The following is a 19,012-nucleotide window of genomic DNA, read 5'->3' as shown; positions in this document are numbered from 1 at the left end:
AAGACTAGAAGTTTATTTCAAAGGCTGCAGTAAAAAAAAAAAACACTAGCTATAAAGTTAAAACATTTCGGGCAGGGGTAGATAGCATAATGGTTATGCAAAGAGACTCTCATGCCTGAGACTCTAAAGCCCCAGGTTTAATCCCCTGCACCACCATAAACCAGAACTGAGCAGAGCTCTGGTAAAATAAAAAATAATAATAATAAAAAAAAATTTCTAGACTTGTGCCCCAAGTTAAAATTCTGAGTGAATCAATTTAGTAATTAAGGCCTGAAATTCTATGTATGAAAATATGTAGGCTTTCCTAGATTAGATCTATGATTTTTTTCCCTAGATTTGTCTTAAAAAAAAAGAAATTTGGGGTGCGGTTGGTGGCACACCTGGTTGAATGTACATGTTATAATACACAAGGACCCAGGTTCAAGCCCCCAGTCTCTACCTGCAGGGGGACAGCTTCATGAGTGGTGAAGCAGTGTTCCAGGTAGCTCCCTGTCTCTCTGTCTCTGTCTCTCTCTCTCTCTCTCTCTCTCTCTATATATATATATATATATATACACACACACATATATCCTCATTCCTCTCAATTTATGGCTGTCTCTATCAAATAGATAAAGAATAAAAAAAAATTCTTGAAACCTAAAAATCTCATGCAAGCCCAAACTCAAAACTTCAGTCATCTGCCAATGCTTCTACTCCTCTTTGAAAAAAGAAAATGAAAATGCACACATACATAGTTACATATTTTAGCAACAATATCTCAAAAAGGCAAGTCCACTCTTTACCCTAACAGTTCCTAGTGCAATCCTCAGATCTGAAAATATCAGTATCATTTGGGACATGTAATAATTACAAACTCTCAAATCCCAGCACAGATATTGTGAATCAGAAAGTCTGTATTCCAAAAAATCCACAACTAACAGCTTTTCAAGTGATTCAGATAAATCTACAAACTATTGCTGTAACCCTCTAGTTACAGAAAAAGAGATGCTCACTATGTTTATATATATTTTTTAAAGTATAAGACAAATGAAGTCTTTCTTTCCCTACATTATAGTCAAATTAATGTTTCTTTCTGTATGACTTAAAAATATATATTAAGTCTGTGACACTACAATAAATTATACTTTCCCAACTTCAGTTTTATGAGAAAGAATTACTTCAGGTTAATTAAGATGAAAAACATATTAATTAACTTTTAACATATCCAGAGCCAGGATTGACAAAGAACCTCTGAGACTTTGGAATTAACTGGAGAGATCATTAAAGTAAACAAAAACTAATTTTTCTCAGATTACACCAAAACTGTCTGGAATAACACTATAAATAGGAAGAATGAGGTAATACATACTCAGTGTCCAACTTAGGACCAAATTACCTGCAGAGGGCCTGGAAAACAGCTAAGAGTGTGAGAAGCCCAATTATGAGGAGTAAAACTCATGATGGTCTGAAGTATGTCTTTACACCAAGTTCCCTGAATTGAGTCAGAGCCTGTAAAAAAATCTAAATATAAACAAAGAGATGTCATCCAGATAGTGGTTAAATCTATAGCTCCTAAACGATATACAAAGTTCACAAATGTATAAACCACCAAAATTTCCAGTCACACATAACTAGTTGTAGACAGATTTATGGTCTCAATTTTTAAATTAATTTACAAATTATGTGAATTATTACATGAGTAAATATGAAGACAACTAATGACCAATGGATATTTGGGGAAAAAAATGACCTAGATGTAGAGTTAAGGAGAAAAAGACCATTTTACTCATAAACAGCCTTGATGAAGTATTAAAAAAATAACTAAGCCATAAGGTGTCTCTGTCTCCCCTCCTCTCTCCATTTCTCTCTGTCCTATCCAACAATGACAACATCAGCATGAACAATAATAACTACAACAATAAAAACAACAAGGGCAATAAAAGGGAAAATGAATAAATATAACAAAATTAAAACTTCATCTGATACACAACATAGATTTATAAAGTGGGGGTTGGGCAGTAGAGCAGTAGGTTAAGTGCAGGTGGCACAAAGCCCAAGGAACAGTGTAAGGATATCCCAGTTCGAGCCCCCCGCTCTCCACCTGCAAGGGAGTCACTTCACAAGTGGTGAAGCAGGTCTGCAGGTGTCTACCTTTCTCTCCCCCCTCTGTCTTCCTCTCCCCTCTCCATTTCTCTCTGTCCTATCCAACAACGAACAACATCTACAACAACAAGGGCAACAAAAAGTGGAAAAAATGGCCTCCAGGAGCAGTGGATTCATGGTGCAGACACTGAGCCCCAGCAATAAGCCTGGAGGTAGAAAAAAAAATCTATCTATCTATATAGATAATAAAGTAATAACATTAGAGAATTAGGTAGTCAGTAAGCTCACTGATATGATTTTTTAATTACACAGTACAACCTTTACGAAACTATCACTCCACTATGGAAAGATAGAAACAGGCTGGGGGTATGTATCGACCTGCCAATATCCAAGTCTAGTGGAGAAACAATTACAGAAGCCAGACCTTCCACCTTCTGCATCCCATAAAGAATTTGGGTCCATACTCCCATAGGGGTAAATGTAAGGGAAAGATGACCAGAGGACTCTGAACTCCAGCTCCATCAGAGAGAGAAGGCGGAGGGAGAGTATAAAAAGGACACAGAAGTAGTAGGTGTATCTTAGAAAGGAAGAGAAGGCAGGATCAAAGAAAACAAATGGGCAAATGTATACAAATATAGATAGAGAGTTATAGAAACAATAGTCAAACCATATCTGTGATCTTAGGAAAACTAATGCAGTTTCCAATGGAGGAAGTGGGGACACAGAATTCTGGTGGTGGGAAAGTTGTGGAATTATATCCTTGTTGTCTTATAATTTTGTAAATAAATATTAAGTCAGTAATAAAAAAAAAAAAGCTCAGTAAAAACACTGAAAAAAAGAAACTATCCAGTTTTAGAATATCAAAGAATATTCATAATTAACTCACAAAGTTCCCATTTGTTTGAGGTTATATTTTCCTTGCTTCAACTGAAATAGCGTATTTTAGCACATTAAATGCAAAAGCAAGTAAGAAAATTCAGCAATCTTTATAACAGACATTATAGGGACATGCAAAAATATAAAACAGTAACACCTCATGAAAAGTTTGTTTTAGAGAAGAGACGGTGTGTTTTTCAAAAAGTATATAATTTATGTACGCAAGTAATAACTAACTTGCTAGTTAGGGAATAAACTAGTCTATTTTAATATCTAATAAATATGGATATAAACAGAAATATAAACAGAAAATATACACAGATAATATAAACAGAAAATCTTTGTGAATGTCAATTATTTTTCTTAAGAGGATAAAACAGTCCTAGTACCAAAACTTAACTACTTAATTACCACAACTTAAAGAAAAGTAAGTAACAAGGTAAAGGACAACTTCCAGATAGTTTCACTCATATGTAGAAATACAAAGAGCAAAAACTTGAACTTGCAAAAAAAAAAAAAAAAAAAAAAAGTCTCTTGGACTCTGTGAAAACTGAAGGGTGGGAGGCACAGAACAGTGACTTACACACACTAAGAATGAATGTGAAGTTATGCCCTTAAAAATGTGTAAAGTTGTTTAAAAAAAATACTAATAAAAAACATGAAAATTAATAGAAAATGGATCTAAGACCTGCATATTAGACCTGAGACTATAAATAAATAGAACATATCAGTAAAACATTTGAGAGCCTCCATATTAAAGATATATTTGGAGGCTCAACCTGATGAACAAGTGAAACTAAAACAAGATTAAACAGGACTACATCAAGTTAAAAAATTTCTACACATCAAAAGTAAATTCTATAGGGATAAACAGGCAACCCAGCAACTGGAGTTGATATTTTGATATCAAACATCTATAAAAAACTCATACTACTCAACAAAAAGAAACAAAAAAAAAAAAAGAGAAAGAGAAAAGAAAAAAGAGAGGAAAAGGAAGGAAGGAAGGAAGGTAGGAAACACAATAGGGGCCAGGTAGTGGTGTCCCAGTTGAACAAATATATTACAATACACAAAGACCAGCGTTTAAGCCACTAGTCCCCACCTGTAGGGGGGCAGCTTCACAAGTGGTAAAACAGTGCTGCTAGTGTCTCTCTCTCTCCCTTTCCTTCTACCCTCTCATCTTGTCTCTATACAATAAATAATTTAAAAAAAATATTCTTCAAAAAAGAAAAAATCCAATAAAAAAGTAAGCAAAAATATGTGAGTTGTTTTCTGAAGGATAAACATGACCCATAGACATATGAGGGAACACTCCACTCATCATTAGGGAAATGCAAATTAAAACCACACTGAGATTCTACCTCTCACTGGTGAGAACTGCCTACATATCAACAAAATAAGAAATGTGTTGGCAAGCATGTGGAAAATGGAACTCTGTTACACTGCTGGTGGGAATGCAAACTGTGCAACAATTATGGAGAACAGTATGGAGAATTCTTAAACAAATAAAGTGGACATACTTAATGATCTGGCAATAGTACCACTCTTAGGCATTTACCCAAAAGACATGAAAACACTAATTCAAAGGGACAGAAGCACCCCCCTGTTCATGGCTGCATTTTTCACAGTAGTCAAAATATGGAAGCAATCTAAATGTTCAACAGATGATTAAAGTTATGGCACATATACCCAGTGGAGTACTACCTGGCAATTGAGAATTAGAGAAAAATCACTGAAAACTGACGTTCAACTTCATTGAAGTAGTGCATTAATAGCTGAAATAGTGAAGACATCATATACCTGCTTTTTTTTTTGAACAGGTGAAAAGTAAGTTTTCAACATGTTATTCTCTTAATATCCATAAGAACAGCACAGTTAAATTAATCTGATTTGGGGGGTGGGTGCATATTCACTGTACCTGTCACGTGAGTTGCTCTAGCTAACGTCAAAATCAAGGCTCGGTTCAGTTCTTCAGATTCAGCTGATAGCACTGTTTTGGGATCACTAAGGAAGCGTGTAAACTGTGGCTGTACCTCTGAGCTACCTAATGCTGTTATAAGCCTGAGAGCAGTGCTTTCAACACTGAAAGGTGGGAGAACAAAAAGAAACATGAAAAAAAATTCAGTTATAAAATTTAGTAATTTTAAAACAAGCAAAGCAAGACTGATGTACATGCATATACTAAAAAGTATAAAAACATGCATGAGAATGATAAACATCAAAATCTGTCTGGCTTGTTTACCTCTGGAAATTGGAATTGAGATATATACAGAGGAAGATTTAATTATGTCTAGAATATGACAGTTCATAAAAAAATTGAACAGGAGAAAAGTTTATGTTAGTAAGACTGAGTGATGGGTCATTTTCTATATGTTTTGTCATATGATTGATAGATTACAACAAATCCATTCTAAAAAATTTTAGAAATATGAAATTAAATTTAAAACCAGGCTAATTAAAATTTAAAAAAAAAAACTTCCAACTATGACACCTTCTTCCCAGACAATACCTTGGGTCCACCTGCATGTGAGCTGTCATACTCAGGCAAAAACTAGTTAAGTCATGGGCCCCATGGAATATACCTAAAATAGACCTACTAGCTTTTTCCAGATGGAGACCTCAAATCTTCATTTGCAACATATTTGCCTTTAGGTTCAACAATTTGTTCTGCATTATATCTTAACTCTTTTTCAGCCACCAGGTTCCAGATGCTAACATGGTGCCAACCTGACTTCCCTGGGCAGAAAACCCCACCAATGTGTTCCGGAGGCCTACCTCCCCAGATCCCTGCTGGCCCACAAGGGAAAGAGAGAGACAGGCTGGGAGTATGTATGGATCTGTCAATGCCCATATTCAGCAGGGAAGCAATTACAGAAGCCAGACCTTCCACCTTCTGCATCCCATGATGACCTGGGTCCATACTCCCAAAGGGATAAAGAATAGGGAAGCTTTCAAGGGATGGGATACGGAGTTCTGGTGGTGGGAATTGTACCCCTTTTATTCTATGGTCTTGTCAATATTTCCATTTTATAAGTAGAAGTTAAAAAAAGGAAAAATAGGGAGTTGGGCGGTAGCACAGTGGGTTAAGCGCATATGGCGCCAAGTGCAAGGACCAGCATAAGGATCCCAGTTCGAGCCCCCAGCTCCCCACCTGCAGGGGTGTCGCTTCACAGGCGGTGAAGCAGGTCTGCAGGTGTCTGTCTTTCTCTCCCCCTCTTCCCCTCCTCTCTTCATTTCTCTCTGTCCTATCCAGCAACAACAACAACAATAATAACTACAATAACAACAAGGGCAGCAAAAGGGAATATTAAAAAAAAAGGAAAAATAGGAAAAAATTAAAAATAGTAATAAAAAGTAATTTGTTGTTGTTAGAAATTTTAAAAAATCCCCTGAATATATAAATCTTCAAAAATTAAAAATTTTAGCCTGAAACAGTATTTTCACTCAGCGCAAACTCAGTATGACATACTTTATTCATAACTGGAAGTATATACAAATTCAGTATTCTAAAGGATAAATTAGAACAGAGTTATGGCAAAGGCTTCGGAATTACTCTCTACCAAAGACTCAACCATCTTATTAAGTTTTTGTCTAAAAACTTGGGTTCTTATGCTGGAAAAAAGATGCTCCATAAATAGAAAAAAATTTATTACAAATGAATTAAACAAATTTTAGAATAAAAGATTAAGTTCCCCAGTTTCAACAAAATACTTAACATCATAACAAAAGGTAGTTTAATGCCCAGGCACACCTGGTTAAGCATGCACACTACAGTGTACAAGGACCCAGGTTCCTGTACCTTGTCCACACCTGCAGGAGGAAAGCTTCTCAAGTGGTGAAGTAGGGTTGCAGGTCTCTCTCTCTCTCACTATCTCTCCTTTTCCCTCTCAATTTCTGTCCTATCCAATAATAAACAAAAGAATTTAAAGCAAAAAAGAACTGTCTCAGACACCAGGGGGTGGCACACCTGGTTGAGCACATGTTACAATGTGCAAGGAACCGGTTTCAAGCCCCTGGCCACCTGCAGGGGGAAAGCTTTGCAAATAGTGAAGTAGGGCTGGTGTCTCTCTGTCTCTCTCCCTCTCTATCCCCCCCAATCTCTGGATGTCTCTATCCAATAACTAAAGATTAAAATTTTTTTTTTGAAGAACTGTCTCACTTTATAAAGAAAAAAAAAAAAAGGCAGTTTACCCCAGCTATATGGGAGAAGCTTCACTTGGAGAAGCATGCTGCAGGTTATCTTCCCCTCTCCCCTTCTCATGCACTATTTCTCTCTGTCTCTATCTTAATAAAAAACAAACTTAAAAAAAAAAAAAAGAAGAAGATCATTTACAATGAGCTTACCACAGATGGAGCTGATTCTGGTTTGTTTGTGCAACTGCAGCCAAAGTATGAAGATGACTCAAGAGCTGAACTCTGTAATGAGGCTGAATATGGTGCATCCGGTAACTGAACATCTCAAGAAGTGTGTGCAAGATCCCCCAGGCATGAGACTTGAAAACAGTCGGCAAAAGTTGACCTTGAGGAACAAGACAATGTAATACACTGATTATTCAAAACTATGCACTTAGAGATGTGGAGAAACATGTTACTTTGAGTAAAATATGTGTATTTGATCACAAATGTACACAAAAAACCAACCTCATTATTTCCCATAACTGCTATTTTAAAAATTATTTTATGACAAAGCAATTCTTAAAAGAGCATCACCCCATCACATGTAGTGCCAGGGATGGAACCCTAGCACTGACACATACAAGGAATTTGTTCTACCTACTGACTCACCTCAGCAAAAACCATTAATTTCTAATTTAGCTATAACTTAAAAAAAAATCTAGACATGGGGGCTGGGTGGTGGTGCACCAGGTTAAGCCAAGGTCCCAAGTTCAATCCTCAGCACCACCAAGAGTCACAGCTGAGTACTATTCTGGTCTGTCTCTATAATTACTCTCATTAAATAAAATAAATGAAATGTTTAAAATAGAAAAGATTACCTTCCTCAAATCTGTTACCTTTTTTTTAAAAAAAAAAATATTTATTTACTCCCTTTTGTTGCCCTTGTTTTATTGTTGTAGATATTACTGTTGTTACTGATGTTGTCATTGTTAGATAGGACAGAAAAATGGAGAGAGGAGGGGAAGACAGAGAGGGGGAGAAAAAGACCTGGAGACCTGCTTCACTGCCTGTGAAGTGACTCCCCTGCAGGTAGGGAGCCAGGGGCTCGAACTAGGATCCTTATGCTGGTCCTTGTGCTTTGCACCACCTGTGCCTAACCCGCTGCACTACCTCCAGACTCCCCTCAATTACCTTTTAAGCCATATTTATAAATTGACCTAAATCTTACTGCATAGAAACTAGCAGAAATTGTAGTCTGTCTTCCGCAGCATGACGAAAATTTCCCTATTACTAATTAGAGTAGGTGTTCAGTGTTGCCCTGGGGCAAACAGAAAAAGTCATATAGCAAAAAAGGGCAAACTGGAACATGAGTTCTTACATGAGGACAGGGACCAGGTCTGTCCTCACTGCATCTGAAGCACCTAACACAATACTTAAAAAGTAAAAGGAAAAAACTCAATCCACTGACGTTCACTTTCTATCCTTTTTTTTTTTTTTTGCTTTATTCCATGAGACAACATCTGACAAACACCATAATTCATTTATTTATCTGATTCCTCATCAGCAGTTAATCTTTCTTTTTTTTTTGCTGAGGAGTTATTCTTTTTTTTTTTTTTTTTTATTTAAGAAAGGATTAATTAACAAAACCATAGGGTAGGAGGGGTACAACTCCACACAATTCCCACCGCCCAGTCTCCATATCCCACCCCCTCCCCCGATAGCTTTCCCATTCTCTATCCCTCTGGGAGCATGGACCCAGGGACATTGAGGGTTGCAGAAGGTAGAAGGTCTAGCTTCTGTAATTGCTTCCTCGCTGAACATGGGCGTTGACTGGTCGGTCCATACTCCCAGTAGCAGTTAATCTTTCTAATGTCGATGGCTTTGGTATATTAGAAAAAAGCATAAAATCCTCTCTTACTTATAAATCCTTTGATGCCCAAAGACTCAATTTCCATATATACCAGTAAACGGCTATACGTTTCCACAAGGGCTGGAGCCAAGGCCAAACTGGACTTCGTGTGAGCAAGTTTTATTACTCTGGTTGCAATGCTGTGAATAAGGCTGGGAAGAAATGAAAGGAATGGAAATTTTAAAATGTTATGTTATATACAAGTACAGGAGCTACTCCATATACTTTGTATAAACATGAACTTTATATTGCATCATTTTGCTTTTTTTTTTTTTGCCTCCAGTGTTATTGCTTGAACTTGGTGCCTGCACTATGAATCCACTGCTTCTAGAGGCCATTTTCCCCCCATTTTGTTACCCCTTGTTTTTATTGTTGCCATTGATGTTGAAAAGGATAGAGAGAGAGTAGAGGAGGCAAGACGGAGAGGGGAAGACAGACCTGCAGACCTGCTTCACCGCTTGTGAAGAGACTCCCCTGCAGGTGGGGAGCTCGTGGCTCGACAGGGTCCTTACCCCAGTCCTTGCGCTTTGGGCATGTGTGCTTAACCCACTGTGCTGTTGCTCGACCGTTCTTTTGCTTTTTTTAAAGAAATATTCTTATATTTATTATTGGATAGAGAAACTGAGGATGGGGGAGACAGGGAGGAAGTGAGACACCCGCAGACCTGCTTCACCACTCATGAAGCTTTCCCCTTGCAGGTGGGGACCAGGGGCTTGAACCTGGGCTATTTAGCATTGTTAACACCTGTGCTCAACCAGGTGCACCACAGCCTGGCCCCCTAAACTTGATCTTTAATACAAGAAATGAATCTGCTCCACTTTTAAGTATTCGAGTTGTGCAAGAACTTGGTAGTGGTGCACTGCATAACTGAAGACCAATTCTGGGTTTCATGGGCCTATCAATATACACCAAGATTCCTCTGTTCACATCAAAACAAAATTTGGGTACAACTAGAAAAAGCATGACTGAATGATTTTACTTTCATTACTATTTATTTGTCCAAATATGTAACACACCATTTGAGAAATAATATTAACTGTGACATACAGAATTACTTAATCACTGCTAAGATTCAAGCAGTAGGTTCTAATAGGGCTTTCCTCAGATAAGTCACTCATGTAGTTAAAGCACGTGTAACAATGCCAGTGCTTACTGTTTGAAAGAGAACTTGGGTGTGCCATACCTCATGCTTTACCTGGAGATCCACAGATACAGTCTCTATAGTCAATATTCATTTTTATAACAGACTATTTTTAATGTACTTGGTCATAAGTGTACATGATCACAAAATCCAATCTATACTATACTGACATCACATTTCCTGACGTGGGATCAAATAAAAAGAGCACATAAGGCGAAGGTATATAGCATAATGGTTACGCAAAGAGATTCTCATGTCTGAGGCTCAGAAGTTCCAGGTTCAATCCCCTGCACCACCATAAGCCAGGGATGATTTGTGATCTGGTAAAAAATGGAAAAAGAAAAAAAAAAAAGCATACCTCATTTTAGCATGAACTGTCAGTGAATCCAGAAGGTTCATTGGTAAGGGAGTAATAGAGCTTGAAGCCAGACAGCTTGTACCAGGGAGAGGTATCCTCATAATTCCATTTCCATAAATAGTTTCTACCAGAGCTCCCATGGGTAACGTAAAGCATTCTGAATTTGTAGAGTATGCATTACATAGCAAGGCAATCTTATAGTCATTCATCTGTAAACTTTTATTTCTCAGACTCTGTTGGAGGAACCTGAAATTTCAAGTTTCAGCAGACAAAAATTATGAAAATGAAATGGTTTCCAGGAAGTGAACTACTACATGTATCGTTTGTATTAAATACTGACTTAAAACAAATGTAAAAATGTAAGTGGTATTTCAGAAGAAATTTAAGTTTCTCTGAAGAGATTTAGTTCTAGATTGGAAGTTATTAAGAACACACTTGACAAAAGTTCAGCTCTATCTAAAGAGGGCACATTTTTAAAGTTATCACAAGATTTAAAATGATAGAAGGGAACATATTCACAGAACAGCTCAGTCAATACTGACTGAAGATATACCAGTGAGATCATGTTCGAATCTCAAGTATGTAAATTTTAAAATATTTTCACATACTTTTGGAAACTAGATTAGAATACAGAAAGAGACCTGAAAAGTATACTTTATAAATATGAATATGTATTTCCATGTGCCTATAACTGATTAGTTTCTTTTGGTATAATATAACGTACACATTAAATATTCACTTTTAAAAAAATACTCATTTTTATCTGCAGCTGAAGTAAGGAGTTTTCCATGCTTAACATTAATACTAAATTGTAAATGTTGATCTACAATTCAATGTTTATTAAAAAAAAAAAATCAAGCATCAGGCTATCAATAACTTACTCATGGTGAAGTTTTAGGGAATGAGGTATTGGGATCTGTAGATTGGAGTCGTCATTTTGTGCTTTTCTATTAAGGTGAATCCAAATGCAAGTCATTGCAAATGCATGAGTTGACTGGGGCTTGTTAATGTCAGGGACTGGGATGAACTAAAGAGAAAAAAAAAATAAGCTGTATGTTCTAAGAATTAATGACACATATAGTAATCTACATCTGATATATATTCTTAAACTATTCTGTATAATTTAACTCTAACTGTTCTTTGATTATTAAGCAATCCACTTGGAACGTTCCTACTCATTACCACAGAATGTGGGTCAAACCTATAGGGATGCAGAGGTCACATAGGCTCCTAAGCTGAATATGGGCCCCAGATCACAACAAATCGATGGGGTTTACAGTCAACAATATTTATACACCTTTCCCATATTTGGGAGCTACTCTCTTCCCTGATCCAGCTTTCTGGTCCTTCTGCCAGCCATGACATCATCTCCCCAGACAATAATTAGGATCCACCTGCATATCAGATTTCAGGCTCAGGCAAAACAAAACAAAACAACAACAACAACAAAAAAAAACCCACTAATATAGCCATAGCCCCTTTGTAATATAACTAAAATATGCCTACTAGCTATCTACAAAACAAAGACCCTCCCCCCCCCAACTCTTCATCTGCACTATTCCAGCCTTTAGGTCCATGATTGGTCAACAATTTGTTCGGCTTTGTATGTTAACTCTCTTTTCAATCACCGGGTTCCAGATGCTAGCATGATGCCGACCAGACTTCCTTGGACAGAAAACCCCACCAATATGTCCTGGAGCTCCAATTCCCCAAAGCTCCTCCCCACTAGGGAAAGAGAGAGGCAGTCTGGGAGTATGGATCTACCTGTCGACACCCATGTTCAGCGGGGAAGTAATTACAGAAGCCAGACCTTCCACCTTCTGCATCCCACAGTGACCTTGGGTCCATACTCCCAGAGGGTTAAAGAATAGGAAAGCTATCAGGCGAGGGGATGGAATACAGAGTTCTGGTGGTGGGAATTGTGTGAAATTGTATCCTCTTAATAGTTTAGTCAATGTTTCCTTTTTATAAATAAAAAGTTAAAAAAGGGTAATTATCAACATATATATGTTTTATTCAAATATCTTATATAATACAAACAGTGCAGGACAAGCTTGGGCGGGGGGAGGGGATGTCTAAGAAAGATATTTCAGAATGCCATGGCTCACAGGCTTGTATATCCCATCTCTTAATTAATCTGCATGGCCAGCAGAGCTGTAACTCCCCAAACATGGACAGGTATCAGTGGAACTAAAACTCCAGGCACCAAAGCACTTGGCCACTGCCAATTGGTATCTAATGTGGATGAAGGGGTACATGATTTGCTGTCATTGCAGCCAGAAAATCTCTGAGATTCTCTTAAGAATACAACTTAAAAAAAGAGCTTCAATCTTACTTAGAGGAGACTCTTCTTATAAGTGGCACCACCCTATGCAGATTTAACCCCCCAATTGTTCCCCTTATCAAACTGTTCTGCTGATATGAACAGTCTTAAAATTCCTGTGACTGATTTTGGGACCTAACTAAAAAAAGGTAGGGGTTTCAAAAGACGGGGCCTCACTACTTAACCATCCATCTTCGGGGAGTGAGTGAATATGAGCTAAGCTGGGCCTCTTAAAAGCAAGCTGGAGTCTTAAAGTAATTATTGTTCCTGTAAGAGGCTATGAGTCACGTTATACATACTCAATTGGCAAACAAACAAGCAAACAAAAAGATTAAAAAAAAAAAGGTCCTGTGTTTGTTGAGACCCCAGAGCCATCACAGTGGCTGTCTTGCCCTGGATACATCTGATTTTTCTCAGTCGGTTCCTCATTCTAAGAAGGTCTCTCAACAACCAGGCAGTATGGACCAGACACCAAGGTGGCCAGCTGAACGCTCCTGTCCACATGAGTGTCCCCAAAGAGAAGTTTCTAGAACAAGAGTTCCTGATGTTTCTCTCCTCTCCTCTTCCGGGTCAACCAGGAATACCAAAGGAGACCACCTGGGACCGCAACAAGACTGGACTAGAACGACTTCAGGAACCACCAAATCACCAGTGAGTGCAGACACGTGTGGCTCATGGACAGAAAGGAGCCTAGGGAGAGATTAAGTGGCTAGTAACAGTCCAGCAGTTTACCAGTTGAGACAACACCTCCAGTCTGTTTCACCAACAAAAAGACAGCTGAAGGAAGGAGAGAACTCCTCTAAGACTCACCAAATGCAACTGTGAGTCTCCATTGCTACTGCCCTCAGATTCTGGAGCAGCGGGGAGGAGGCCCTGTGCTGACACCAGGGAACAGAGAACTAATGAGGAGACTCAGGAGATCTATACCTCGGTGGCCTAGCGGTGGGATGGTGAGAGTCTCTTTGCATAACCTAAATACCTACGGACTTCCAAAATTAAGTAAAGAGGAATTAGATAACATGAACAAGCCATCACAACTAATGAAATTGAAACAGTTATCAAAAATCTCCCCAATAATAAAAGTCCTGGACCAGATGGTTTTACAAATGAATTCTACAAAACCTTCAAAAAAGAACTAATACCTCTACTTTTAAAAGTCTTCCAGAAGATTGAAGACACTGGAATACTCCCTGACAGCTTCTATGAAGCCAACATCACTTTGATACCAAAAGAAGACAGGGACACAACCAAAAAGAAAACTACAGAACAATATCTCTGGTGAATATAGATGCTAAAATATTGAACAAAATTCTAGCCAACCGGATACAGCAGTACATTAAAAAGATTGTTCATCATGACCAAGTGGGGTTTATCCCAGGCATGCAAGGTTGGTTTAATATATGTAAATCAATAAGTGTGATCCACCACATCAACAAAAGCAAGACCAAAAACCACATGGTCATATCAATAGATGCAGAGAAAGCCTTTGACAAAATACAACATCCCTTTATGATCAAACCATAACAAAAAAGATTAGATGGAAAGTTCCTAAAGATAGTGGAGTCTATATATAGCAAACCTACAGCCAACATCATACTCAATGGTGAAAAACTGGAAGCATTTCCCCTCAGATAAGGTACTAGACAGGGGTGCCCACTATCACCATTATTATTATTCAACATAATGTTGGAAGTTTTTGCCATAGCAATCAGGCAGGAACAAAGAATTAAAGGGATACAGATTGGAAGAGAAGAAGTCAAACTCTCCCTATTTGCAGATGACATGACAGTATACATAGAAAAACCTAAGGAATCCAGCAAGAAGCTTTTGGAAATCATCAGGCAATGCAGTAAGGTGTCAGACTACAAAATTAACATTCAAAAGTCAGTGGCATTCCTCTATGCAAACACTAAGTTAGAAGAAGTTGAAATCCAGAAACCAATTCCTTTTACTACAGCAACAAAAACAATAAAATATCTAGGAATAAACCTAACCAAAGAAGTGAAAGACTTGTATACTGAAAATTATGAGTCACTACTCAAGGAAATTGAAAAAGACACAAAGAATTGGATATTCCATGTTCATGGGTTGGCAGAATTAACATCATTAAAATGAATATACTATCCAGAGCCATATACAGATTTAATGCAATCCCCATCATGATCCCAACCACATTTTTTGGAGACTAGAACAATTACTAGAAATGTTTATCTGGAACCAGAAAAGAACTAGAATTACCAAAACAATCTTGAGAAGAAGGAACAGAACTGGAGGCATCACACTCCCAGATCTCAAATTGTATTATAGGGCCATTGTCATCAAAACTGTTTGGTACTGGAACATAAATAGACACACTGACCAGTGGAATAGAATTGAGAGCAGTAAGCCCACACAACCTCTGTGGAGAGTCTGAAGGACTCGCAGAAGGCTAGAAATGGACCTACTCTATGATCCTGCAATTCCTCTCCTGGGGATATATCCTAAGGAACCCAACACATCCATCCAAAAAGATCTGTGTACGGGAGTCGGGCTGTAGTACAGCGGGCTAAGCGCAGGTGGCGCAAAGCACAAAGACCGGCATAAGGATCCCGGTTTGAACCCCGGCTCCCCACCTGCAGGGGAGTTGCTTCACAGGCGGTGAAGCAGGTCTGCAGGTGTCTATCTTTCTCTCCTCCTCTCTGTCTTCCCCTCCCTCTCTCCATTTCTCTCTGTCCTATCCAACAACAACAACACTAATAATGATAACTACAACAATAAAACAGCAAGGGCAACAAAAGGGAAAAAATAAATAAAATAAAAAATTTTAAAAAAAATTAAAAAAAAAAAAGATCTGTGTACATACATGTTATTAGCAGCACAATTTGTAATAGCCAAAACCTGGAAGCAACCCAGGTGTTCAACAACAGATGAGTGCCTGAGCAAGTTGTGGTATATATACACAATGGAATATTACTCAGCTGTAAAAAAAATGGTGATTTCACTGTTTTCAGCTGATCTTGGCTGGACCCTGAAAAATTCATGTTAAGTGAAATAAGTCAGAAACAGAAGGATGACTATAGGATGATCTCACTCTCAGGCAGAAGTTGAAAAACAAGATCAGAAGAGAAAACACAAGTAGAACCTGAACTGGAATTGGCGTATTGCACCAAATTAAAAGACTCTGGGGTGGGGGTGGGGGTGGGGGAGAATACAGGTCCAAGAAGGATGACAGAGGACCTAGTGGGGGTTGTATTGTTATGTGGAAAACTGAGAAATGTTATGCATGTACAAACTATTGTATTTTCTGTTGAATGTAAAACATTAATTTCCCAATAAAGAAATTTAAAAAAAAAAGATAAAAGACACTGATGTTTTAGGTCATTCAATGATATATAGAGATTAAAAAAGCTTTAGTGGTTTTAAAAAATACAAATTTATGAAGAACGCAGATAGAGAGCTTGAAATACTAGATGTGTACCTGAGATTTATTATAAACTTCAGAATTTATATAACAAGTACATACTTTTACATATGAGCAAACTAATGTCAAATGCATACAGAATGTTCACCCCACCAAGGCTTCCAAACTGCAAATCCAGTGCTCTTTTCTCAAAATCACACTAAGTCCTTAAACATCAATTAGGTACCATTAAGTCAACACACTGCTGTTTAGTAAAACACACCTCTTTTTCTGGGTATAGCAGGTCAAAAAGCTTCATGACAGGAAGAAAGTCAGCTAATGCATTTTTCTGAATACTTCCAGATATGAATTGCAGGAGAACCCACATCAGATGATCTCTACCTTTAATTAGTCCTCGTCCAGCTAACTGTAAAAAAAAAAAAGTACAAATGCACATCTAATGTGGCTAATTAAAGAGATAGATACAGCAACACTGGGGAGATAATAGAGGGGTAAAGTGATGAGACTAACTTTCAGAAAGTCAACAGCCTAACTTAGGCATGTAATAGTCAACTGACCAGCACACTAAGAAAATATTTTACATTATTCTGATACTTTGTGTCTCCTTCCTAACCCACCCAACAACTACATATATCCACAGCCAAATATTTTAGAACATAATTAATTGTGTATGCATGAGAATCAGGTTTAATTTGAAATGAGTACTAAAAATGTCTCATCACACGGGTGGTGAAGTGGTGTTTTGGTCTCTCCTCCCTCTTCTTTTTCAAGATTTAATTTATTTATTAATGAGAAAGATAGGAGTAGAGAGAAAGAACCAGATATCATTCTGGTACATGTGCTACTGGGGATTGAACTCAGGACCTCATTCTCGAGAGTCCAATGCTCTATCCACTGCACCACCTCCTGGACCACTTTCTCCCCTCTTTAAAATAAATGTAGAATAGGTGTATTGCATCAAAGTAAGACTCTGGGGCGGGTGGGTGGGTGGAGAGAGTACAGGTCCAAAAAGGATGACAGAGGACCTAGTGGGGGTTGTATTGTTATGTTGATAACTGAGAAATGTTATGCAAGTACACACTACTATATTTACTATCGAAGGTAAAACATTAATCTCCCAATAAAGAGTTTAAACAAAAAATAAATATAGAATAAAAAATGAACCTGGGATGCAGCTCAGTGGCATCGTATATGTGTAAGGCTCTAGGTTCACTCCCATTTTTTTTAACAGCACAGCATTAGAAAAATGTCTCATCAAAACATCAGGAATATTTTTCTATATCAAAAGAATTAAAGTTTTATCTTTCGAATTTTTTTTTGTGATTCTCAAGGGCTCAACATAATTTTACCTGGTTTCCTGAAGGTTCTAGCAAAAACCAATGGAGAGGAGTGAGTGGTAGTTGAAGGAATTTTTACATATATATTTACTTATCTACTTATTTAAGTATATATTTACTTATTTATTTTTATTTAGCAATATATATTTACATATTTATTTCAATATTTATTTATTTAAATATATATTCACGTATTTATTTATAAATCGAGATGGGAGAGAAAGAGACACATGCAGCATGACTTCCCCCCTGCAGGTGAGGACTAGAGGTTTGAAGCCAGGTCCTTGCACATTGTTAACATGTGAACTCAATGGGGCACACCACTCCCAGCACCCTAATCGAAGGAATTTTTAACAACTTTAACAATAAAAATGTTCTCCTAAATAATGCAGACTGTAGAGATACTATGTATATGATTAACTTCATTCCAACTGTTTTTATTGTCCTTTCTATTATTACTTTTATTCTCATTTAAATAGAACCTTACTATTTACTATTAATAAAACCAACTCTTCCCATTAACACTTGTTCTTCATTTGTATTCCTTTTTATGGACTCCTTATCCTATCATTCTATTTGCTGCCAAAGCAGCAACCAGTGAATTAAGTCTCTATTTAGCTACTCCCTCTACTACCTAGCACCACCAAGTTCTTTCAGTATAACTGGACTATGCCTCCTCTTCTCACTTCTGGATTAAACCTTCAGCATCTCTTACCTGGATCACTGAAGTAGCTCCTTTGCTGATTTCCTTGCTTCTGCCCTAGCTTACCCCCCAATTCAACACTATGCCACTGTCTACCGACATGCTAGCATGAATAGTCATTTTTCAAATTTGTATATTCTTAAGTTTTTCCCTTCATTATCTGGCCCCTCAAAAAAAAAAAAAAAAAAAGAAAGGAAGAAAGAGAAAAAGAAAAGTCTAGCACCAAACACTTGGCAATATAAAGTTCTCCATGTCTGGTCTTGCCCTCTTTAATTCATTAGTATTTTCTCTCCTAATCTTTTTTTTTTCATTTCAGTTTTCATACAGGTCTATTTATCCCTTTGCAAACATCTAATTTATGGCTATGGAAATAATTTAGGATCTTTTCCACTTAGCAAATTTCCATTTGCCCTACAAGTCCTACAACTTCAAGCTTTTGTTGATAAAGTCAGTTCTTACGTCTACTGTAGGAACTATTCTTCATCCCTATTCCATGGAAAACTACTTCTACTATGCAAACAATTAGAATGTTAACCTAGAGTTTTCCTTTACTGAGGGATTCCTTGCCTTGCACTGTGAGTACATGAATTAAATCCAGTTTTTTAGAGTGATTTTTTTTAATGTGAAAATTTAAATTATATAATCACAGAACAAAACAGATTATTAGGGCTCTGAACTTCTGCCACTATCAGAATTACCAGGCAATGTCTATACCATACTAAAACATACCAATCAACAGGTGAGGTGGTGTGGACAGAAGATTTAGT

At 37.4% G+C, this 19,012-nt stretch overlaps 1 protein-coding gene across 2 annotated transcripts in view; it reads right to left on the bottom strand.

Annotated features, from left to right (window-relative positions):
• The window catches only part of MED23 (mediator complex subunit 23), a 56,963-nt gene that overhangs the window by 17,098 nt on the left and 20,853 nt on the right, over nucleotides 1-19,012 (bottom strand). For both annotated transcript variants that reach the window (XM_060190445.1, XM_060190446.1), the window contains 7 exons: nucleotides 16,468-16,611; nucleotides 11,364-11,509; nucleotides 10,483-10,728; nucleotides 8,993-9,135; nucleotides 7,303-7,477; nucleotides 4,877-5,040; nucleotides 1,376-1,500 (listed from right to left, as the gene is read on the bottom strand). In XM_060190445.1, the coding sequence (XP_060046428.1) occupies nucleotides 1,376-1,500; nucleotides 4,877-5,040; nucleotides 7,303-7,477; nucleotides 8,993-9,135; nucleotides 10,483-10,728; nucleotides 11,364-11,509; nucleotides 16,468-16,611 (1,143 nt within the window). The remainder of the gene's footprint in view (nucleotides 1-1,375; nucleotides 1,501-4,876; nucleotides 5,041-7,302; nucleotides 7,478-8,992; nucleotides 9,136-10,482; nucleotides 10,729-11,363; nucleotides 11,510-16,467; nucleotides 16,612-19,012) is intronic.

Source organism: Erinaceus europaeus, chromosome 4 (genome assembly GCF_950295315.1).
Source record: "Erinaceus europaeus chromosome 4, mEriEur2.1, whole genome shotgun sequence".
Classification (NCBI taxonomy): Eukaryota; Metazoa; Chordata; class Mammalia; order Eulipotyphla; family Erinaceidae; genus Erinaceus; species Erinaceus europaeus.
This window is presented reverse-complemented; position numbering and strand designations above follow the sequence as displayed.